This window comes from Dendrobates tinctorius, unplaced genomic scaffold (genome assembly GCF_039654945.1).
Source record: "Dendrobates tinctorius isolate UK_male_01 unplaced genomic scaffold, ASM3965494v1 ptg000007l, whole genome shotgun sequence".
Classification (NCBI taxonomy): domain Eukaryota; kingdom Metazoa; phylum Chordata; class Amphibia; order Anura; family Dendrobatidae; genus Dendrobates; species Dendrobates tinctorius.
In genome coordinates, this window is record NW_027361675.1 from 30,418,402 (window position 1) to 30,444,957 (window position 26,556).

The 26,556-nt window shown below is 41.1% G+C and overlaps 1 protein-coding gene across 1 annotated transcript; it reads left to right on the forward strand.

The window, feature by feature from the left end:
- The first annotated feature begins 3,593 nt into the window (after positions 1 to 3,593).
- LOC141085978 (uncharacterized) lies at positions 3,594 to 26,167 on the forward strand. Its single transcript, XM_073571674.1, has 5 exons — positions 3,594 to 3,792; positions 14,003 to 14,219; positions 24,851 to 24,974; positions 25,883 to 26,051; positions 26,136 to 26,167. Exons 1-5 carry the CDS (start codon positions 3,594 to 3,596, stop codon positions 26,165 to 26,167), a joined length of 741 nt encoding a protein of 246 aa, XP_073427775.1.
- Positions 26,168 to 26,556: the final 389 nt, after the last annotated feature.

Below are 26,556 nucleotides of genomic sequence, written 5' to 3' on the forward strand. Positions count from 1 at the left end.
TCATTAGGAGCATGCCCAGGCGTTGTACAGTAGGGAGGTCATACAGGCACGTGGAGGCCACACACAATACTGAGCATCTTTTACTTGTCATGAGGCATTTCCACTGAAGTTGGATCAGCCTGTAATTTGATTTCTCACTTTGATTTTGAGTATCATTCCAAATCCAGACCTCCACGGGATATTAATTTTGATTTACATTGATCATTTTTATGTTTTATTGTTCTCAAGACATTCCTCTATGTAATTAAGATTTGCAACTGGAATACTTCATTCAGTGATATCTAGGATGTGGTATTTTAGTGTTCCCTTTATTTTTTTGAGCAGTGTATATTCTCAATAACCTTTTGTTGATTTACAGTACTGTTTGAACTGAAACCTCAGCCATGTATGCACACACTGACCATGCAGGAACGTGGCGCACACATTGTTAGTGCAGGAGTCGAGCAGATGCACACACATCTGTGTTTCCTATGTGTGCATCTGCTCGGCTCCTGCCCTGAGAGTTTTGGTCTTGCCAAGGATGAACATAGCAGCAATACTTGGATAAGAATTAAAGATAATTTTCTGGATAATCTAAGCTAAAAGAACTAAATAACAAGCGTGATTTTTGAAGAGTCTAAGTGCCTTATTTGACCATCTCATTAATTTAATCTCTTCACAACGTGGCCAATTTCCATTTTTGCATTTTTATTTTTTCCTCCCTTCTTCCCAGAGCCATAACGCTTTTATTTTTCTGTCCACATAGACATGTAAGGGTTTGCTTTTTGCGGGACGAGTTGCGCTTTTGAATGACACCATTGATTTTACCACAGTGTAATGGAAAACGGGAAAGAAAATGTGAAAAAAAAACCCACAATTCAAACTGTTATTTGGGAATTGTTTTTACAGTACATTTTTTGGTAAAAATGAACTCTCAATATGAATCTGCTCATCAGTATTGTTATGGCGATACCCAGCATGTCCTTTATTTTAGTGATGAAAAAGAAATCAGACGTTTCCAAAAAACACAAATTGGAGGTTGTGTCACCATTTTCCGAGACCCATGACTGGTTTATTTTTCGGTCGATGGAGATGTTTGATGGTTTATTTTTTTGCAGGGTAAGACAATGATTTTTTAATATAATTTTGGGATAGATGTAACATTTTGATCACTTGTTACAACATTTTTTTGTGGAATTGCAGCCACCAAAAAAACATAATTTAGGCGTTATTGAATTTTTGTTTACTGATCTAATTAATTTTTTTTATTTTGATTGATTGAATTTTTCTGAATGCGTTGCTACACCACATGTGTGTTTTTTTTTAAAACATTTATTTAAAAATGACTTTAAATGGCGTGGCCAATAATTTATATACACCTTCCCACCTGCTTGTTTTCCTCTTCTTTTGCTACCCCTTCATTTTTGACTGACAGCTCTGGCTTCATATAGAGCCAGGAAGGGAGGAGATAGATGGAAAAAAAGCATATGGGAAGCTGTATATAAATGCCTCACCATGATTCACTGAGCGCCTGGACTTTGTCATTCTGTGCTGACAGAGTGCCTTGAATACCTTTAATTTTGATGGGGGAAAAGAGGGGTGATTGAACTTTTATGTGTTTTTTTTAGTTTTGTCATTTTCTTGAAAACATTTTTTTTTTACTTTTCACAGTCCTTAGTAGTGTAGACTTGAAGCTGCAATCTCCTTATTGCTTGTGCTGTATACAGCAATGCCACAGTATAGCTGTGTATTCTGTAGTAGAAATCACGGTCTCCTTTGACGTTTGGCTATAGGCAGGGTTTCAAAGGAGCTCTGTAATGACAAGCACGGAGATCATTACTAGACTCCCAGCTGTCATAGCAACCCATCGGCGACCCGCGATCATGTCACAGATGTGACTACAGAGGCATTGAATGCAATGCTCCCCCATTTCAGTGAGTGTTAAATGCCAATGTTAGATTGACAGCGGCATTTAGCGGGTTAGCAATCGCAGGTGAATCTCTGCTCAACCTGATTTTGTTAGAGGCAGGTCCTGGCTGTAACACACAGCCATTCAAGGTCGGACTGTCCGGTTCTGTAGGCCCAGGCACTGACACCTGCTGGCATACAGGCCAGCAACTGCCTAGGGTCCCCTAGCTAGTGATGGGCGAGTAGCATTGTTGCTCGGGTCTCCCCGAGCATGCTTGGGTGGTCTCCGAGTATTTTGGCGTGCTCGGAGATTTAGTTTTCGTCGTCTTAGCTGTATGATTTTCAACTGCTAGACAAGCTGAATACATGTGGGAATTCCCTAGCAAACAGGCATTCCACACATGTATTCAAGCTGTCTAGCAGTCGCAAATCATGCAGCTAAGATGCCGAAAACTAAATCTCTGAGCACGCAAAAATACTCGGAGACCACCCGAGCATGCTCGAGGAGACCCGAGCAACAATGCTACTCGCTCATCATTACCCCTAGCTAGTAGCATGTCGCTAATAGTGGCACATCACGCAGCTGCTATGGGCGGCTCCCGGTGCCAGCGGAGCAGCAGCAGGTCATATTCATTTCACTCCAATAGCTTGTACTGTTAGCTGCAAGCTGCGGTTAACACTGACCACGATCAGGGCCGGCAGACCAGGGCCCCCATTGCCCCAGTGGCCCCCAGCCCATGCGGCCGCTATGGAGCAGTGTTACGATCGCGGACGCAGCGTGGCTTACCAAGCCCACGCTCCCATGTCGTCGAACCATAATGACCACGTGGTGTGCGTCCTAGGTGATCGTGGAATGTGGACCCACTGGACCACAGGGGGGACCCGGGCCTACCCGGACTAGGGAAGGGTAGCGACCGGGGTCTGTGGCAGCTGAGCTTGTGGACAAGATGGCCATATGCAGGATAAAAAGACACCACACAACTTCAGGTATGAAGAAACAAAGTTTACTAAAAGCAAAAGACACCAAAACACCAGGTTCCTGATTGCGCACATCACGAAGGAAACATCTCAGGTTGACAGGCGAAGCAAGAGGTCATCATGGGCTGATGCAGTCCAGGGTCATCTGGCACGGGCATCCTAAGAGGACTTCACACTTAGGCCTCAGGAGTGGCACAGGCACAACAGGAGAACATCAGACACCGACCTCGGACTAGCTTCAGACGATGGCAAGAGGTCATCACGGGTTGACGCAGTCCAGGGACGTCTGGCACGGGCATCCTAGGAGGACCACTCTCGCGGCCCACAGGAGAGGCACAGGCACATCAGAACATCAGACACCGACCTCAGGCAGACTTCAGATGATGGCTAGGGTCATCACAGGTTGTTGCAGTCGAAGGTTATCTGGCACCGGCATACTCGGATGGCCTCTCTCTCAGGCCTCAGGCGTAGCACAGGCACAGCAGGAGAACATCAGACACCGACCTTGGACAGCCTTCAGACAATAGCAGGAGCCAACACGGGTAAGACCCCAGGGAATCAGCAGGACATCAGAACATAAACAAGACACGGATAGCACAGGTACAGGAATTTTGGCTCTACAGCACCGGGCATCGGCTGTTTGGGTCCAGGGCTCACTGGCAGGGCCGTCACCGGTGAACAGAGCTGGTGACTCCCGTGAACCACAGAGGAGGAATCCATCCAGGAACATGAGCGGGACCGACTCAAGAGCACAAGTTCGACCACCAAGGCCATGGACTGGACATCGGAACACAGACTGGACATCGGAACACGGATGGGACATTGGAACACGGACAGACATCTGGACACAGGCGGGACCTCTGGACACAGGTGGGACCTCAGGACACAGGCGGGATATCAGAACACAGGTAGGACATCAGAACACAGGTAGGACATCAGGACTCGAGCCGGACATCAGGTCTCAGGCAGGACATCTGGACATCAGGACATCAGGGAGCAAGCCGGGCATCAGAACATCAGGTCTCAGGCAGGACATCTGGACATCAGGTCTCAGGCAGGACATCAGGGCACAAGGCGGACATCAGGTCTCAGGAGGAACATCAGAACTCGGATCGGCAGTGATAGGCTGCGGACATCTGGCTGCGGACATCTGACAGCGATCGGCAGGCTCCGGGCATCAGGCAGCAAAAGATAGGATCCGGACATCTGGCGGAGGACGTCAATCAATGGACATCTAGGAGCGGTCATCAGACACCGAACATCAGTCCGTGGTCATCAGGCTCCGGCTAAGAGACCATGGTCGCCAGGCTCGGGACATCTGGCAGCGACCTAAAAAGGAACTCAAGCGGTCTGGTGCAAGCACCGCGTACTGGACTAGAGCTGGCAGGGGATTGCACTGAATAAGAAGCTGAGCACAGAGTAGCAGAAACGCAGCGGACACACGAGACTCCTTCCAAGATGAACCCAGGTTAGGTCACAGAAAGTCAGTGTCACGATCCATTTTTTGGATCTGTGGCAGATCCGGGCTCTTATATTAAAACTTTTTTCCTTTAAGGCCATCGGGGGTTAATATTAGTTTTTCCCCCCGGTGTTACTGCATTGTGATTAATTATCTATGCAGGTGGAAACCTCTCCCACCTTCCTACATAAGCTCACCAGGTGCACCAACTAACTGTTGGTGATATTGTTTCTCTTTGGAGACCAACCAAGCTGGAGTTCAGGAGCTGACAAGAGTTCTGTGGATCTTCAGTTGTCTGCTGTTTTCAAGTGGCAAGCTAAGTCTTGTCTTTCAGTTTATTTAACCCTGAGGTGTCTGTGTTACCCTTTCCCTGGTTTTTCAAGCAGTTTACTTTATTCCCTGTCTCACCTCCTGGGGAGGGGGTTGGGTGTTTAACTCAGGGCTAAACAGGAGATAGGGACAGGTCGGAGACTTGGGCCTCACTACCATTAAGTGTACCCCCAAGTTGAGGAGAGTCAGGACCCCCCTTTAGTCTTAGGGGCAGTTCAGGGGCCCTGGTTCCACATCCCCTGTTTTCCCCTTACTGCCCCGTGATATTAGGGGCAGTACAGGGGCCCTGGTTCACATTGCCTGTTTTCCCCTTACTGCCCCGTGACAGTCAGCAAAGAGTCACAGTCACTGGGTGCAGGGTTCAAGACACAGAAAGACTTCAGGTAGATAACAGCAGGAATCAGGACTAGGACTTTGGTACCAACACATACAGTGCCTTGCGAAAGTATTCGACTGCCTGGAACTTTTCAACCTTTTCCCACATATCATGCTTCAAACATAAAGATACCAAATGTAAATTTTTGGTGAAGAATCAACAACAAGTGGAACACAGATGTGAAGTTGAACGAAATGTATTGGTTATTTTAAATTTTTGTGGAAATTCAAAAACTGAAAAGTGGGGCGTGCAATATTAATCGATCGGCTCCTTTAACTTAATACTTTGCTGCGCCACCTTTTGCTGCGATTACAGCTGCAAGTCACTTGGGGTATGTCTCTATCAGTTTTATACATAGAGAGACTGAAATTCTTGCTCATTCTTCCTTGGCAAACAGCTTGAGCTCAGTGTGGTTTGATGGAGATAGTTTTGTCAGGAACACCACACTGCACTTGCTCACTGAGCCAGTGCGCGGGTCCTGAGTACAAAAACAGTGCTCAAAGATACCTGTGGAGTGGGGCGGCAGCGGTGACGATGCGTGCTTCAGACTATCAGGACCTGAAGCACGTGACTGCTGGGGGAGTGGCCTAAGCTCCACGGAGCTAGGAGCTGCAGGGAAACTCCTAGAAAGGTAACTACGGGACAAATTACCAAGAGGCATAGACAGGGACGTAAACCAGATCAAACCGGGTCAAAGCACGAGATAGCAGGACAGTGCCAAAGGGTTAGACAGAGCGAATAGTCAGGACGTAGCAATAGATCAGAAAACCAGAACAGGCAATGGACAGTACAATAGGGAGGACAAACTGTAACGGAGTAACAATAGCCAAGCCAGGAGGTCAGAACCGGAGAAGACAATAATACCAAAGCGTGAGACAGAGAACTGAGTGAGGGGACAGACCGGGTCATACACGGGAATCAAACAAGCAATGCAGTATCCACGCACACCAGGGGGGTCAGACACACAGCCAGAATAACAGTATAGCTGACAGGGAATCCTAATCTGGAGTGAGTATAAATACCCCTCCCAGATCCAAAGAGAGGCTGGCAAAAGTAAACCTTGTGAGAACAGGACATTAACCATGTCCTAACCATGACAAGTTTGTAAACAGCAGTTTTCAGCTCTTTCCACAGATTCTCGATTGGATTCAGGTCTGGACTTTGACTTGGCCATTCTAACACCTGGATACGTTTATTTGTGAACCATTCCACTGTAGATTTTGCTTTATGTTTGGGATCATTGTCTTGTTGGAAGACAAATCTCCGTCCCAGTCTCAGGTCTTTTGCAGACTCCAACAGGTTTCCTTCAAGAATGGTCCTGTATTTGGCTCCATCCATCTTCCCATCTATTTTAACCATCTTCCCTGTCCCTGCTGAAGAAAAGCAGCCCCAAACCATGATGCTGCCACCACCATCTTTGACGGTGGGGATGGTGTGTTCAGGGTGATGAGCTTTGTTGCCATTATGCCAAACATATCGTTTGGCATTGTTGCCAAAAAGTTTGATTTTGGTTTCATCTGAACAGAGCACCTTCCACATGTTTGGTTTGTCTCCCAGGTGGCTTGTTGCAAACTTTAAGCTACACTTTTTATGGATATCTTTGAGAAATTGCTTTCTTCTTGCCACTCTTCCATAAAGACCAGATTTGTGCAGTGTACGACTGATTGTTGTCCTATGTACAAACTGTCCCACCTCAGCTGTAGATCTCTGCAGTTCATCGAGAGTGATCATGGGCCTCATGGCTGCATCTCTGATCAGTCTTCTCCTTGTTTGAGATGAAAGTTTATAGGGACGGCCGGGTCTTGGTAGATTTGCAGTCGTATGATACTCCTTCCATTTCAATATGATCGCTTGCACAGTGCTCCTTGGGATGTTTAACATTTTGGAAATCATTTTGTATCCAAATCTGGCTTTAAACTTGAACACAACAGTATCATGGACCTACCTGTTGTGTTCCTTGGTCTTCATGATGCTCTCTGTGCTTCAAGCAAAACCCTGAGACTATCACAGAGCAGGTGCATTTATATGGAGACTTGATTACACACAGGTGGATTATATTTATCATCATTAGTCATTTAGGACAACATTGGATCATTCAGAGATCCACAATGAACTTCTGGAGTGAGTTTGCTGCACTGAAAGTAAAGGGGCTGAATAATATTGCACGCCCCACTTTTCAGTTTTTGCATTTCCACACAAACTTAAAATAACCAATAAATTTCACTCAACTTCACAATTGTGTCCCACTTGTTGATTCTTCACCAAAAATTTACATTTGGTATCTTTATGTTTGAAGCATGATATGTGGGAAAAGGTTGAAAAGTTCCAGGGGGCCGAATACTTTCGCAAGGCACTGTAAACAGGGCAAGTCCGGGAACTCAGACATCGGCTGTCTTTATGGTACATTTAGACACTGAAACACTGACTCCCTAACATTTCTGTTATCTCTTTGATGGATTTCTTCTTTTTTTTTTTTTTCAACCTAATGATGGTCTGTTTTTGTTCCATTGTACACTCTCAGCAACATATTGTATGTTCTCAGCAACAGTTTTCAAATGCAAGTGCCATGTCTGGAATCAGCTCCAGACCTTTTACTACCTGCTTAATTGATGATTGATTAACGAGGGAATAGCCCATGCAGCCCATTAAAGAGTTTTTGCTATAATTGTTCAATTACTTTTTGTCACTTTTAAAAAGCTACGTATCGAAAAGCTGTAATTACTAAACCCTTACTCCAGTTAGGATTTGAATACCCCCAAATTAAAGAAGAGAGTCTACACTTTAATCCCATATTGATTATATAACAGTATCTTGAATATGTTTTGGTCAACGGCTAGAATGACCAAACTTGTGTCACTGTCCAAATATTTCTGGACCCTACTGTAGGTGTAGAGTTTTCAGAGACAGATTGCACAACACATACTGCTACCCCTTGTATTTTCTTATTACGTAAAGATAAATATGTCTCAGTCTCCACCTTATTTATATACCCCTACGGCTATGTTCACACCACTGTTGGAATCTCCGCTGAAGAACATATGCAGCACAGCATCCAGATTTACGCTATGAATGGAAGCCACAACGTACAATGTAATTAGAATGTTCGGGGGGAAAAATAAAAATAAAAGCCAGTACCAACTCTTTGTTTTATAACTAAATTATGTATCGGCAAGATCAGGAAATGGGAATAGTTTTATAATTGTTCAGGTTATTTTTTTTTACTGAAGAATAAAAGTTTACCAAAAACAATTGCATAAATAGATTGCATAACTGTTCTTTTTAACAAAGGCTGCGCACACCGGCCCGGCTGGTGTTGGAAACTGATAAGTACGAAGATGTTTAAAATTAGCAACTCCTAGTGATAAATCTGACCCAGTTTTAGTATATATCCTTTCAAATCTAATCTGTAAATCCTTCCTCTCTGCAGGCGAGCATTAGCATGTCACACAGTTCATTTAGTCGTTCTAAAAATGGCTCTTTGGCTGAGCATGACGTTACATATGTCATTGGTTGTTATTGTGGACATGCTTACGTAAGACTATTGATTGCAGCGAGATAATGGACATTGACAGTGGATGCAGGACTATACATTATGTGATTCTTTTAGGTCTTAATCAATTTAAGGAGCGTCATAAAGCATTTCAGATGCATGTAAAGGACATATAATTGAAATGTGCAGTGTATATCCATATCGATTAAAATGCGGCACGCACCTTGGATTGTCTTTAGCAGTTTATATACATTTTCTTTTTTGCTTTTATTTCTTACTATAACACTTTTGGTTCATTATTTTTTTAAATTTTCTTTTTACTTCTAGTATTAAGTGATGTCCATAGTCGTGGGTGTGACGCTGTAAAAAAATGGAAAACATTACACGTCTAAACTAAATATTTCTTGTTCTTTATATAAGGCTTCATTCAAATGTCCGTGATTTTTCTCCTACATCAAAACTCGGACAATTGTTCATCAATGTTTTGGATTAGAGTTTCATCAGCCGTTGATCATTGTCAATTTTTGCTTTTCCGTATGAGAAAATCACTGATCAAACACTGATGGTAGAAAGTAATAGGAGGAGATTTGCAATTTAATGATCTATTGCAATGTTAATCACGGATTGTACAAAGATGGCGGTGTGCACTGTCAGTGATTTCATGGGTCCATAGACTTGTATGGGTAATTTTCATCCATGATTTGGATAAAAAATGGACATCTTCATGATTTTCTGAGAACTACATGGTCCACAAACAATCAAGGACATGTGAACAGCCCCATAAACTATGGATACATGTCCTATCCGTGTAAAACTTGAATAGAACATGAATAGAACACATACGTGACTCACGGACGTCTGAATGATGCCTAAATCTCACATCAAGCAGCCAAATACAAGGACATTTGCTTTGCAGAAAGTTTCCAGTCACTTCTCCGCCATGCTTTTCCTCTACGTCTCACGTGTGTTCTCTCTTATCTGATGGCTTTGCCTTACTGTTGCAAATGACAGCAGTATTTAGCATGTAATAATTAGGAAACAGTGAACCATGCACCTCTATGGTCTCTGTTTGTCAAAGTGCACCAGTGTATACCATGGACTAGATATTTATTATGACCTATTGTCAATTAAGATCATGCTTCAAGTTACCATCAGGTATCTGTATGGTACAGTAATTGTCATCCTAACACCTATGGCCTGTATAGTCAATGTTCCACTGGAATCTGATTGCTGTTCAAGGACTACCTTGTTTCTTTTTTTGAATCAGATATTTTTTTTTTTGTCACCAGGTTTTGCTGTGTAATCTGTGAGCATGATGTAGGGGAAAAGAGCATGATTCCAGAGACTAATTGCCTACTAGGCTGGGTGTTTTTCTGTTTCATTACAATCAGTGTTTTATCAGCAGGAAATTATCACTACAGGACTATCTCCTAGTCCAACCACTCCCCCAGCACTGATTAACACTATACTAGGTATACAGAAAGCTCTATACACAGCTCAACATCTGAGCTCTGCTAGATCTGCAGCACAGAAAACCGTGATTCTATCAAAACTGCTGCACCGAGTAAACTAAGTGATACCTCGCTGGAATCAGGGTCTCTGTCCATACCAGATGCTGCTATCCAATTATATAGCAGAAGCCTGTTGGAAAATTGGAAAATTCCATTTAAATTTTGGGAATAAAATACAACAGTAAATGCCACAAACCCAACTACATCACCCCCAGCATCCTCTCCAGTACACACACACATATATATATATATATATATATATATATATATACTAGCTGAAGAGCCCAGCATTGCCTGGGCATAGTAACCAACTGTGGTTAGTTATAACAAATTATAATGATTATATTGCACATAAAAACATTTCACATCATATATTAAACACTACAGATTTGCAACACAAATTAACTAAATGATTACCCAAGTATTGATAGTATTTTATTTTCAACTCATTCAAGATTTTTAGTTTTTCCTTTCGATGCAAAGATGAACAGATTTTTGGCAGTTCCAACTCTTGAACAGACCACATAAAGTTGACTATGAGAAAAGCATGGAGATTGCAAATCGATCCCTACTGCTTTCAAGGACTGTCCTGAGCATTGTTAATGGACATTGCAAATAGCAGTTGAACTGGAAACTGGAGGCGTCTAAAATAAAAAAAAAAAGAAATCGGATGGAATGAGTGGAATTCTTGGAATGAAAATGTCCTCTCCTTTAGCACATCCTGTTCCTGAGCTGTGTATCTAACCCTATCCTGTGTGATAATGTCTGCTGAGCTGTGGACCTAATCCTCTCCTGTGTGATACCTTTTGCTGAGCTGTGTATCTAATCCTATCGTGTGTTACTGACTGCTCAGCCGTGTATCTAATCCTACTCTATGTGATACTGACTGCTGATCAGTGTATCTAATCCTATCCTGTGTGATACCATCTGCTGAGCCGTGTATCTAATACTATTATGTGTGTTACTGACTTCTCAGCCGTGTATCTAATCCTATCCTGTGTGATACTGACTGCTGAGCTGTGTATCTAATCCTATCCTGTGTGATACTGACTGCTGAGCAGTGTATCTAATCCTATTCTGTGTGATACTGTCTGCTGAGCCATGTATCTAATACTATTCTGTGTGATACTGTGTGCTGAGCTGTGTATCTAATCCTATCCTGTGTGATACTGTCTGCTGAGCCGTGTATCTATTCCTATCCTGTGTGATACTGACTGCTCAGCCGTGTATCTAATCCTATCCTGTGTGATACTGACTGCTGAGCTGTGTATCTAATCCTATCCTGTGTGATACTGACTGCTGAGCAGTGTATCTAATCCTGTTCTGTGTGATACTGTCTGCTGAGCCGTGTATCTAATACTATTCTGTGTGATACTGTGTGCTGAGCTGTGTATCTAATCCTATCCTGTGTGATACTGTCTGCTGAGAAGTGTATCTAATCCTATCCTGTGTGATACTGACTGCTGAGCTGTGTATCTAATCTTATCCTGTGGGATACTGACTGCTGAGCCATGTGTCTAATCCTCTCCTGTGTGATACTGACTGCTGAGCCGTGTATCTAATCCTATCCTGTATGATACTGGGCTCCCCCTGCAGTCTGTGTCAGAGGGTGGTCTGTGTTGGCACGGTAATAAATTGTGTTATTTCCAGCATTACAGAAGGACCTTAACACCATAGAAATGATACGAATAATAGGCCAAATTGTTTGGTGAATTGGAACGCGCAGGGTTAAAATTTCGCCTCACAACATAGCCTATGACGCTCTCGGGGTCCAGACGTGTGACTGTGCAAAATTTTGTGGCTGTAGCTGCGACGGTGCAGATGCCAATCCCGGACATACACACACACATACATGCAAACATACACACACATTCAGCTTAATATATTGGATATACAGAGTACATTATTTTCATTAAGAAGACAGCAAGGACCCACAGAGTTTGCAGTTAACAAACATTGAAGTGCTAGATCCAGACAAAGTTAATGTCTATCAAAAGGGAAGACCACAGGCAAGGCTCAACATAGAAAACTGGAGTCTGAACTGAGAAAGTAAGTTAATGTGAATGCTCAATGTAAGTGCATATTAACACATGACCATTAACCAGAGAAAACAAAAAGCAAAAAACACATATCCTGAACTAAAAAGTAAAAAATAAACTGCAAATAATGCATAAAGGTAATAATAATAATAAGGGTATTTAGTAAACATAATTTTGATCAAAATAATGTACAAGCCATCCCGCCACGTCATGGCAACCCTTGTGGGACAGTGCCTACTCTAGCCTACTCTAGTATTTAAAACCTTTTAACTTGCCAAGAGACGTGAATGTGAACAAGGATCGAGCGATTGAACCACTAGTAAAAGCTTAGGCCAGACAGGATGGTTTTCCCAGCTCAGAAAGAGGGCGGTCACACCCCTATATGCACTGAATGCACAATGAAATGAATAAAACACAAATCTGAACTGAGAAAAGTAAGTTAATGTGTATGCACAATGTAAGTGCATATTAACACATGACCATTAACCAGAGAAAACAAAAAGCAAAAAACACAAATATCTTGAACGAAAAAGTAAAAAATAAACTGCAAATTGTTATTGTAGTTTATTTTTTATTTTTTACTTTTTAGTTCAGGATATTTGTGTTTTTTTTTTTTTTTTCTTCTAAGGTTCAACATAGGAATTAAAGTTTGACCATGATGCGATCTCCATTTAGACCACTTTTTATGTTCTGACATTGCCTTCCTGACAACTTTTGTTTCTGATTCTGAACACCATAGTGGACCATGACCACATTAAGGCCGGGGTCACACTAACCAACGCAAAATACGGTCAGTATTTTACATGCATAATACGGATGAATGGCCCCTAAACAGTGCTCCGTATGTCATCCGTAATCAAGGTGTGGTCGCGTATTTTGCGCATCTAAGCATCCGTATGTAATCCGTATGGCATCCGTATGGCGAGATTTTCTCGCAGGCTTGCAAAATGGACATATAATGGAGCCCTATGACAGGGTTTCTAACAGAAGCCAAAGAATAGATATAGACACATAGAATGCATAAATAAATATATATATATATATATATATATATATATATATATGTATTCTATGTGTCTATATCTATTCTTTCGTTTCTTTATTAAACCTGTCAGTGTGAGTTTACTGTATAGCGCACTGAATTGCCGGCTTTGCTAAAAGACACCGGGTGCGTATTTCTCGCAAGTCACATGTGTGGTCCGTGTGTAATCCGTATTTTTTGCGCACCCATAGACTTGCATTGGCGTACTACGGCTGTAGAACGCTGACAATCTCAGCATGCTGCGATTGGCACGGAGCGTAGAATACGGATGAGAAATATACGGCTGGTGCGAGGGACCCCATAGAGAATCATTTGTCCGTGTCTAGTGCGTGCTTTTAACGCCTCTCACTCGGCCGTATTCCTCGCCAGTGTGACCCCGGCCTTACTCTTTCTATGGGACCCATAAAGGGTTCTCTGTAATATCAATTTGGGTTTTTGTGCAACTAACTTACAAATAGTCTGCCGAAACTGACACTAACAAGTTTTCCAATTGTCTTCAAAGAGGCCTTCTTGGAACTTCTGTTTTAGGCTAAGTTCATCAGAAAGAGTTGTCCTTAATCACTGTCGTGCTCTCCATGATTACGCAATGGATATGATAGAACTAATGTCTCATTTTGTTAGAGATTGAATATTGGTATGTTGCTAATATAATAATAAGAATGGGAAAAAAAAGTCAAAACATTCAGTTTGGCTCTTAGCAAAACTGTCATAGATGGGAATTATTCTCTACGTCAGTAGTGTATGGCATATTAAAGCTTCTATAGTTATGGAATTTCTCTATATTTTACATGTAGGGATATTGATTTATTGGAAAACAATATATCAGCTGTATTGCTGAGCTGTAGCCTTCAATTTATTTGATGTATTTGATATGATTGTTTCTCCCATAGGAATTCCAGGGTATCAGATAAAACCTCCACCTTTCTGCTGTCCTGGGGCTGAAGTGCTGGGTAATTCAATCTGTGCAATCATTTCATTAGACTCAAGTACCATGGCTTCAGTATGCGATAGGCTTAATGGACACCTTCTTCCAAGAACTCTCAGACGGTTTCTATGGATGGATAAACTTCTAAGGTCCGAAAAGAATTTCACAGAAGGAAATATAAAGTAAGTTTCGTACAATCAGATTGTATGGTATTCATTTCAGCGCATACTGTCAGAGTAATTCCAGCATTGTCAATGGTGAAGCTGCACAAAGGTGAGCTGTTAATTGTATAAGCGTGACACTAAGAAATTATTATAATTTACATATTCAGTCTGATCATGTGCTTCAGATAGGAAATCAATTCCTTAAAAACCCAAACAGTAATTTCGGTGAAGCGGATCAAGATCCTTGCCAGATATTGTATGGAATAGTCCCTTGGTAAGGCAAAAAGAGGCATCTGTCATAAAAATAGACGCTTTTAAGTTTTCCCAAGTGGTTACTTGTAAAAACAATAAGACCCATTCAGAGATCAATTTCCCTATAACTTTTTGAAACAAAAGTCAGAAGCAACTGACTGTATAAATGAATGTGTGAGCCCTCATTCTTAGGCTGCCCATGCCTATAACTGTTATTTTGCAGAGAAGAGTGATAGGCAATATCATCACCGACCCAAACTAATCAATCACCCCTGAAACTAATACTGTGCCCATGTACTATACCTTATATGACCATTCCGTTCCTCCATTACTGAGAAATCAGTGTTTGAATTGATATGGAAAAAGAGTCAGGAGAGCCATTTGTAAATCTGAAGCCTCTGTCACTCCAGTTCTATTCCCCACCCAGTGCCACAGTCTCCTCCTGATTGACTGACTGATTACACTTTTGCATGAAATCAAGCAGAATATAGGATAGTCATGTAGGAGGAGGCAACACTTTGAAGGGAATAGAGCTGGTGTGACAGAGGTTTCAATTTTACAAATAGTTCTTCAGCCTGATTTGCATATCAGTTAAAATGCTGATTTATTAGTAATGTTTCTGATCCACCTCTATGGGTCAGAAATGCTTGCTTACCCAGGTTCTATGTTTGTAATTTTTTTTAATGGTTGCATGTAATATTATGCTTACAAATTTGAGTTGACATATTTACTTTTTAAAGGGACTAGTCTGACATGGCAAACTTGGGGCAAGTGGGATCCTGTTATATTCTACTCTAATTAAAATCAGCTTTGGACAGGTGGGAGGAGTCCACAGCTAAGATGGCACCAGTCACCACGCCAATATGTAACTATGCGATAAGTGAAATAGATCAGCACAGGTGATGAAATATTTGTACAGGTGAAAGTTGCTTGTACTGTGATGTATTAGCACAGCATACAATAGTATATAACAATACTTGAAGTGTGCTGATGTATCTGCTTACAATAAATAATTTTGCAATATTCCTTTATAGAGTATGCTTATTCATTTGAAATTATTATAGCGCATTTTGATCAAATTGTGTGAGCCCATCTGCCAAAAATGAAAAAAATTAAACCCTACATTACCTCTCTTTTGCCTATGCATATAAAATTAACTCAGGGCATGTACAATCCAGACATACTTTCATTTTGTTAGGACCTGCTGATTTATCTCTTTGGTCGCCCTGTACTTACAGGGGTGGTGACTGCCTTCATCATTACAATTCACTCTTTCAAATGTCCATAGCTGTTTTTAATTAAAAAAAGAAAGAGTATAGCTAAATCTTACTTTCCTCTAGTTAAAAAGGTGGTCTGAAACTAAAATTTATTTTAATCTTAAATCTCCATCAATTTAATATCAAATCTTTTTTCTAAGGCCTCTTTCACACATCCGTTTGTCTCCATCAGTCAAAATCCGCCGTTTTGCAGAAAGAAAACGGATCCGCCATTTTTCTTGGCGGATCCATTTTTTTTCCCATTGACTTGCATTATCGGCGGATCTTGACGGATGATCATCCGTTGGATCCGTTTTTTTACGGATCCGCCAAAATTTTGGCGTCCGCTGACATAACTGGACGGACCATGAAATGTTTTTTTGCCTGGCCGGATCCGCATTTTTCACTGCGCATGCCCGGAAGAATTACGTTTGGCAGAAATTTAACCCTAAACCCAGTTCTGGTGGCTGAAAAAATTCTCTCTCTGCATCTCTCTCTCTCCTTATTCCAGACACGGTTCCTTTAAAATTCTACCTTAGGCCTCTTTCACACATCAGTATTTTTGAGCAGTATTTCATCAGTATTTGTATGCCAAAACCAGGAATGTCTCCAAAATAAGGAACAGGAGTCAGTCTTTCAATTATATTTTTTTCTTGGTAAGTTCCATTCCTGGCTTTGGCATACAAACACTGATGCAAAATACTGACCAAATACTGACGTGTGAATGAGCCTTTACGCAGATCCGTCAAAACAACGGTCCGGTGACACCCGCTTTTTTCAATCCGCCTACGGATCCGTTTTCCGCCATTTTGGCGGATTTTGACTGAGCAGAAAAACGGATGGGTGAATCAGGCCTAATATGCGTTAATTAAAAAAATGTTTTCTTTTTTTTTTATTTGTTTAGCACAGCATATATAATATATTTCTTTATTTTACTCATTATATAGCGCCACTATTTCCACAGCGCTTTACAGACATCATCACTGTCCCCGATGGGGCTCACATTCTAAATTCCCTATCAGTATGTCTTTGGAGTGTGGGAGGAAACTGGAGAACCTGGAGGCTAAAGTTAAAGATGACACATTTACTTTGTATTTTAGGCAGAAATATTATATATTTTAATCTTTTACAGTTTAAAAATTACAAAAAATAAAACTGGTCAATGCAAAGTTTGGACACCCTTGGAGATTCGTGTGTTCAGATAATTTTGCCCAAGGTTTCAGACCTTAATAAGCCTTTTAGGGTATGTGCACACGTTGCGGATTCAATTGCAGATTTTTCCACGCGGAATCTGCAGGTAAAATGTCCTGCGGATTACCTGCGGGTTTTCTACGGATTTTGTGCTAATTTCGCCTGCGTTTTTACACCTGCGGATTCCTATAATGGAAGAGGTGTAAAAATGCTGCACAGAATTTTCCACAGCATGTGCACAGCGGTTTTTGTTTTCCATAGGTTTACATGGTACTGTACACTGCATGGAAAACTGCTGCAGATCCGCCGGGCCAAATCCTCTGCAGATCCGCAGCAGAATCCGCAACGTGTGCACACACCCGTAGGGCAGTTTCACACGTCCAGATAATTCCGGTACCGGAAAAACCGGTACCGGAGCTGTCCGTGTGTCTGTGTGCATACGTATGCCATCCGTGTGACATCCGTAAGTCCGTGTGTACCATCCGTGTGCGGTCCGTGTGCTGTCTGTATGCTGTCCGTGTGTCTGTGTCCGTGTTTTTGAAAAATTATTTTCAATGTTAACCCTTTGACTTTCAAAAACACACACGGATCGCACACGGACAGCACACGGACAACACGCAGACAGCATCCGTGTGCGGTACGTGTTTACACTGACCCATTGACTTGTATGGGTCCGTGTGATCCGTGCTGTTGCACAAAAACGGACATGTCAGCGTGTTTTGCACACGGACACACGGTCCGTGAAAACACGCTGACATCTGCATAGACACATTCATTCGAATGTGTCAGTGTCTCCGGTACGTGAGAAAACTGTCACTACACGTACCGGAGATACTGATGTGTGAATCTGCCCTTAGGGTTATTGCTTGTTCACTATCATCATTGGGAAAGGCCAGGTGATGCAAATTTCCTATCTTTTTAAAAACCCAGCCTCCTTTAACCTTGTGCAAAAAACCAGCAGCCATGGGCAGGGCTGCCACTAGGAATTTCGGGGCCCCATACTGGCAAAATTTTCGGGGCCCCTTTAGACTCCGCCCAGGCTCCACCCCAGCCCCGCCTCCACTTCTCAAACTGTCCACAGTCCCACCGCTCTCTTGGAAAAACTCCACTTCTCACCAATCACACATTAACAGTTCCCATCACCAGATCACACATATACCCGGCAGCTTTTGCTTTGGACAAAAGATTTTTTAAGCCACCATCACAACACTGTAGACTCTTTTGGCCGAGCCCTACTCTACTGTAACCTATTAAATATTTGTTAAAAATATGCAATACAATTTAGGTACAGTATTTTTATTTATTTTTCAATTTTTAAAATGACCAATAATATCACATACAAGGGACAAATACCATCGCCCCAAGTCCAGACCACATATTACCACCACATAGTGACCTATAATACCACATACAAGGAACAAATACCACCACACCATGACCAGACCACATATTACTACCATATTGACCGAATAATATCACATACAAGGAACAAATACCACCGCATCATGACCAGACCACATATTACCACCACAAAGTGACCAAATAATAGCACATACAAGGGACAACTACCACAACACCATGTCCAGACCACATATTACCACCACATAGTGACTGAATACTACAATGCTGATCAGTAATAAAAAACACAATACCATCACCATAAGTGCCATTATACACAGGAGATCTGTACTTAGTATACAGTGTCTGTGTACAGGTAATACATTGATCAATGACATTATACACAGGAGCTCTGTATATAATGTACAGGTAGCACAGTGATCACTGGTGACATTATACACAGGACCTCTATATATAGTATACAGTATATAGTGTCAGTGTATAGGTAACACACTAACTCACCAGTGATGTATCTAGGTGAAGTCCTTCATCTTTGCTTTTCATCTTTCATCCAGCACAGACCGCCATCACGTCTTCCAGCCAGGACTCGTCTCTGCTGGAAATAACACAGTTATCTTGAGCTCTGCTTGCAGAACACATTACTTATTTTTTTCCTAACTTCTACAGTACATCACATGAAGAAAAAAAGGCAACATAGTGTCACTCTACACAGTAACAGGACCATCCCCCCATTTAAAACAGTATACTCAAAAAATAAAATAAAGACATCACTGCAGTAATAATATCCCTTAATTAGCCCCTATGGTAATAATATTCCCCATCCTGGCTCCCGTGTGTCTCATTCCTGGCCTGCCATATGTTCTCCCATCCCGCCCTCATGAGTATCCATTGTGCCCCATATGATCTCCCCATCTGTCTCCATCGTATCCATCCTGCCCCATGATCCTGCACCCTTTCTGTGTCTTCCTGCCACATTCTGCCACCTCCTGTGTCTTACTGCCACATTCTGCCACCTCTTGTGTCTCACTGTCACATTCTGCCCAGTGTCCATTCTGCCCCCTCCTGTGTCTCACTGTCACATTCTGCCCCCATCATGTCTTGCATTCTGCCCCATCATGTCCAGCATTCTGCCCCCATCATGTCCAGCATTCTGCCCCCATCATGTCCAGCAATCTGCCCCCATCATGTCCAGCATTCTGCCCCATCATGTCCAGCATTCTGCCCCATCATGTCCAGCAATCTGCCATCATGTCCAGCAATCTGCCCCATCATGTCTAGCATTCTGCCCTGGGCCCCCCGGATCGCCGCTTTCAATTAAAAAAAGTTCTTACTTACCTGGCCACGCTTCAGCGGCGACGCTCGCGCTCCCTCCACGCTGCTGCAGCGCGCACTCGCCAGCGACTGAGCGAGACGTCAGACGCCGGCGACAGCCGCGCTGCGGCTGACGTCAGCTGCCAGCCTCTGATTGGCTGGCGGCTGTTAACTATTGACGTGCGGGCCGACAGGCCCGCATGTCAATAACGTTCAGCTGCCGCAGCGCAGCTCCGCTAAGGGCCCGGTTTAGCATGCCGGTAGGGGCCCGGTGAGCAGATGAGACGGGGCCTGATGCGGGCCCCCTCTGCCCACCGGGCCCCATACGACAGTCAGGACAGTAATGCCCTGATGGCGGCCCTGGCCATGGGTTCTTCTAAGCAGCTGCCTAGTACTCTGAAAATGGTGAAATTATTTATATATTTAATGTTTGCATATATTTTAGTGCTCTGAGTGCTGTTGCATATTTTTGGTTGTTGTTTATTTGCTTTGTATTGTAGTTATTGCAATTTGCACCTGTATATTTAAATTTGTTTGGATGTGATGTGTTTTTTTTCTTGTTCTTGCATGTAATGCAACGTCTCATCTACAGGGGGAATTGCAGGGAAGATGAGAAATTTTCCTGGCATTTTTTTTTTAAATAATCGATGTTTATAGCTCTCATATTAAAGGGGCTGTGATGAGACAACCCCTTTAAATGAAAATGTGCTTCAAATGGAAAGAGAATAACATTGCAGTGTGTTTCCTTACATTTTTCTGATCCCTTATGTCTCGTTCTATGTGTATAGTAGATGAAACAGAAGAATTGAGATAAATGGATCCTAAATCAAGTATAACCTATTTACTCTACCCTTTATAAATCCAATGACGGTAATATCAATGTCACTCAGCTCAGCATCTCTGATGGATAGACTGATGCAACAAAATACATGTAAAGCAGACATTTTGCAGTCACAAATTAAATTACCGACAGGATGACAAGAGTGATTCTGACCTTTTGATAAAAGAAGCAGCAGTATTCTGGAAAATGCAGTGAGAGTTGTGCAAATTGCAGAAGATATTCTCCACTTTTTCTGCTGTGCCGAAGTGCTGCCAACGAGGCTTTTGTTATTCCCTAAGGAACCTTATTTCCAGGAATACAAATTCAACAACTGCTGAATATGATTAGCTGCTTCTCTAATCTATACATAGGGTTTTCCAAGAATGACTGCATTTTCAAGGTATGGCGATTGGCTAAATTACACCGGTAAGGAAAAATCATAAATTACATCTGAAGAAAGCACAAGATGCCATCCATAGTATCAGGCAGCGATAACATCTGAAAGCTCGAGCTGGTTAACACTATCACTTTTCATTGTGCTGCAGCAGATTTCAGAGTCAGCACCGTCTGTCTCATCCTGGGGAAGAACAGAACCTTTTGTCTTGCGTAGAAGAAAAATACATTGTGATGTTTTATCCAGTGAAAAATTTTGCCTTTTAGTCATTATCAATACCTACTGATTGTTTGATTTCTGATATGTTTAGAGCGTTTTTTTATTTTCAATTTGAGACAAAATTGGAATAATTGATGAAAGGCGAGTTTTGGCAAAATAAGGAAAAGCAAAAGCTGCACCATATCAATAGGCCTTGTACTTGAAGCCACCCTTTGCCATAGACTAGAAGCAAGTTTGGGGTCTGTTTCAGGCAGGTACGCTCCATAGCCTGTCTTGAAAAATTGCTAAATCTTTAAAAAGAATGAATATTTGGACTGTAATGTAAAATTGACTTGCTGTTCATATATTCATTATTTGGAGTTTCTTTTAACCGCTTTTACCTTTTCAAAGATGACTGACCCATTCTTCAGGTGGCTCAGCTTGGAAGCCACTCAGCAGTTTATACCGTAGGCGTTAAAAAGAAAAAACGGTGATGGTAAAGATGTTGCAAAGAAACAACTTAAAGGGAACCTGACATGACAAAGAATTCTATTACCTGTAGATATGAGATTATTAGCATTCTAAGGCCATGTGGCCACTGAATTGCTAGCCCGGCTACTGGGAGGAAAATAATGTTGTTCTTCTCAGCAGCATCTGGCTTTCATTCATAGAGGCACGGTCAGTGCAGCTTTAGTCAAGACATATTTTGCTTAAAGAAGCACTCGTAACAACATTTTTATCCCCTTAATACATTGCAATCATATTATATAGCACCGTGTACTTACAATTGCTCATTTTGCCCTTCTACCCAGTTAATGCTTTTGTTTTCCATTAGGGCTATGACATCACATAATTAAAAACTAACTAGCTGAATTCTTATAAGCTTGATGTAGAAATGGGAGGTCAATTTTCCCTGTATGAGTCATAAGTCACTCCAAAAGTTCCTTGCAGGGGGGAATCAGGAGTTGAAGTGGGGATTGATAAATGAAGGGCCAAGAGATGTCCTGTTTCTACATACAGGAGAGAAAAGAGAAGAATTAGATGGATAGAAAAGCAAAATGAGCAATTGTAAGTACACAGTGCCATATAATGTGATGACTGCAATTTATTAGCCTGTTCCTGACATGTGCCAAACTTGTACAGCACATGTTGTGTCTCTCCCTTTGATGTGGGCTCCGGCGATGAGCCCACATCTTTCCCGTCACATGTCAGCTGATTTGAACAGCTGACATGTGCATCTAACAGCCGCGGGTGGAATCGTGATCCACCCGCGGTTGTTAACCTGTTAAATGCCGCTGTCAATCTCTACAGTGGCATTTAATGTGATCGTGCCAGAAGTGCGTCATTAATCACATCCATCGGCGCCCTTGTCACATGATCACAGGATGCCGATGGGTTGTCATTGCCGGATTGCTATGAGCGCCGCCCAACGGTCGGCATTCATAGAAAGTGAGCATTTCTGCTACATAGAGCAGTGCTCAGAATCGCGCGATCTATCATGATATAAAAATAATTATTCCGACGGCATAGCCAAAAAAACTCACCAGAATTTAGTTTTTTTGGTCGCTGCAACATTGTATTAACATGCAATAATGGGCAATCAAAAGATCATACCTACATCAAAATGGTATCAATAAAAACATCAGCTTGACGCGCATAATAAATAAATAAATAAGCCCTCACCCAACCCGAGATCTCGAAAAATGGAGACACTATGGGTCTCAGAAAATGTCTCTTTTTTTTTAGCAAACTTTGGTTTTTTTTTCTCACCACAAATAATAATAATAAATAAAAAATAACCTAGACATGTTTGGTATCTACAAACTCTTAATGACCTGGAGAATCATAACAGCAGGTCAGTTTTAGCATTTGGTGAACATCGTAAAAAATAAATCAAAGCAAAAAAACCGTTGTGGAATTGCACTTTTTTACAATTTCACCGCACTTGGAATTTTTTCCCATTTTCAGGTACACGACATGGTAAAACCAAGGGTGTCATTCAAAAGTACCACTCATTCCGCAAAAAACAAGCCCTCACACGGCCATATTGATGGAAAAATAAAAAAGTTATGTCTCTGGGAAACAGGGGAGCAAGCAACAAACGCAAAAACAAAAATGGGCTGCAGCGTGAAAGGGTTGAGAGGATAAACTTTGATGGAAGTGCTTCTTTAAGTGGCAAATGTCTAGCATAATGATGTTCTTTTTACATACCTTTTGGCTCTACAATTGAATCCCATAAGTTAGACTATACCTTTTCAATACAACTGAGCTGGGGTCCTGGGTTCAAATCCCACCAATGACAACATCTACAAGGAGTTAGTATGTTCTCCCTGTATTTTTGTGGGTTTCTTCTGGGTTCTTCGGTTTCCTCCCACACTCCAAAGACATACTGATAGGGAATGTACAGGGTGGGCCATTTATATGGCTACACCTAAATAAAATGGGAATGGTTGGTGATATCAACTACCTGTTTGTGGTACATTAGTATATGGGAGGGGAAACCTTTTCAAGATGGGTGGTGACCATGATGGCCATTTTGAAGTCGGACATTTTTGATCCAACTTTATTTTTTCCAATGGGAAGAGGGTCATGTGACACATCAAACTTATTGAGAATTTCACAAGAAAAACAATGGTGTGCTTGATTTTAACATAACTTTATTCTTTCATGAGTTATTTACAAGTTTCTCTTTGCTTATATCCATTGACATATCGCAGAGGTTAACACGTGAGGAGCAGATAGAAATTGTGTTGATGTCTGGTGAACGCAGTACCCAGGTCATTGCAGCATATTTCAATGCAAGAAACCCTACGCAAGAAAATGGTCACCATTCCATTTTATTTAGGTGTATCCATATAAATGGCCCACCCAAAAATGTTTGCCTCATCACTGAACATAATGTTCTGTGTAAACTGAGGGTCCTGTTCCAATTTTTGTTTTGCCCATTCTGCAAATTCAGCACGCCGATCTGTATCACCCAACCATTCCCATTTTATTTAGGTGTTTCCATATAAATGGCCCGCCCTGTAGATTGTGAGTCCTAATAGGGAAAGTGATGATGATGCCTATAATGCGCTGTGTAATTAATGGCGCTATATAAGTGAGTAAAATAAATAACAATCTAGCTACAATAGAATCTATTTTTTGGCAGTCTGAAATGTTGTACTCAAATTGTATAGGAATACAGGTGCATGCGTCTACATTTTTGACTGGAGCATCTCAAATGGTACCACTTGACGTGATATTTAGCCATAACCTGCAAAATTCTAACAGTAGAATATCGCCCATAATCTTTTATAGAATGTTTTTTCAAAGTAACTTTTTGACCCCTGGACAAAGCCTTTCAATGCGAAATGCTCGTCAGGTGTGGTGGTTCCTCAGTCGTTACTTCTGAGCTACCTTTCATTATGTACTTTTTCATTTTCTGACACCTACAATACACATATGGCCTCTATGCATGTACCTGTTTATTGCACATTAAACCCATAGCTCTTCATCTGGCTTGAAGTCTTTTTCTACCTGTGACAACTTTGTCTATATTACTTTGTTCTAAAAAACCTAGATGCGCTGCTGTTGGCTTTATATGAATATATGCTACCTTACCGTCTATTGCTTTTATACTTTGTATTAGATGTATTTGATTCTCTTACGTGTGCAATATAGCAATGACTATGGAAGGAACCATTTTTGGTCCTGCTTTTGGTAGTGCAATATATGCACAAGGGTCCATAGTTTTTAAAAAAAAAAATCTTTTTGTGTGTTCTTATGCATGGTTTTTACTTTACGGCTATCTAGACAGGATAACTAGTTGGGGTGTTTAAAGTAACTTTATGGTTATATAAACTTTACAGTTGTATAATTTTTGCAGCATAATAGAAAAAGAAGCAAGGGAACGCTACGGTAGAACACTAGAGCACAGATGTGATGAATTAAAGTTGAGAAGTCCAACGCGCTCTCCAATTTCTGGCCTTATTGAGAATGCTGTTGTGGAGGTAAGTGTTAAAAGACCATGTATCTCACAGTCTGTGTTCACACTGCATCAGATAAATACTGTAGAAAACGTGTGCATCTGAATACTGTAAATAGAGTAAAGCGCTGCGGAATATGTTGGCGCTATATAAATAAAGATTATTATTATTATTACTGTACATAGGTAGCATGTAGAGAGGAGCAACTTTATTAGACTGGAATTGAATTCTCTAATTTGCCAAAAATCAGTATCGAATGTGGAAAATACAGATTTTTTTGCAATTCACCTGGCATGAATTCAGCAAAATAGCGACTAACTGACCACCACTTCGCAAATGGAGAGGTGAGCGGCAGATGAGTGTTTTTTTTTTTTGTTTTTTTTTTAATATATCAGGTCTATTATACTCTGGGATATGGAGAGACCTAAGAGCATAATGAAGAACATTCAATATCAATAACTTAACAATACAAATCGAATTTCCGTGATAAATTTTGTGATTTGCCGAATTTGAGTCTCTGCAGATTCGCTCCTCTCCAGTAGCATATTTTTATTTAAGTCCTTTTGCACACCACTGTATCACACATACAGTATATATAATCTCATTATTCTGTATATGAGCTAAGGTTTTCTTTTTTGGCATGTGATATTGTAGCAAATATGATATATATATATATATATATATATATTTTTTTTAGGAAACGCAAAAGTGTATAATTTTTTCTTACTGAGAATATTTTCCTTATAGTGCACTTGTCAGCCAAGGCACCACTTTTATATAATTCTCCATACTTCAATCTATGCATACCTACATATGGCATATATCATGAAATCTATGTGATACGTGTTTACTTTCTAAGCAAATATTGTTTTTATTATTTCTGAGGCATGTGCGTAGTGCGCTAATTAGTGAATCCTTGTGTGTCTTAACAGAAATTTGGAAACACTCCTTCCATGTATCCATTTGCATCAGATGAAGAAATGATTAATGAGTCCAGCAAAACATTCAATGTTCTCTACGTTTACAATGGTTTATATGAGCCCTATCTTATCCATTGGCTGTTTCCTCTCCAAATGGCATTCAGGCAAACTCCAACTACAGGTAACTAATGCAGATTCATGCTTTACAGATTTTTTTTATTTCCTTTTTTTTCACCAGTTAGTTTCTCATATTATCTTTCACCAGAGTTGTTATTGCCTTCAGATCCTTATGTTTAACCCCTTAGTGACAGAGCCAATTTGGTACTTAAATGACCAAGTCAATTTTTACAATTCTGACCACTGTCATTTTATGAGTATATATATCTGGAACACTTCAACGTATCCCACTGATTCTGAGATTCTTTTTTTGTGACATATTGTACTTTATGTTAGTGGTAAAATTTATTCAATATAACTTGTATTTATTTATGAAAAAAAAAAATGGAAATTTGGCAAAAATTTAGAAAATTTTGCAATTTTCAAACTTTAAAATTTTTGTACCCTTAACTCAGAGTGTTGTCACCCAAAATAGTTAATAAATAACATTTTCCACATGTCTACTTTACATCAGCACAATTTTGGAAACGTAATTTTTATTTGTTAGGACGTTATAAGGGGTAAAAGTT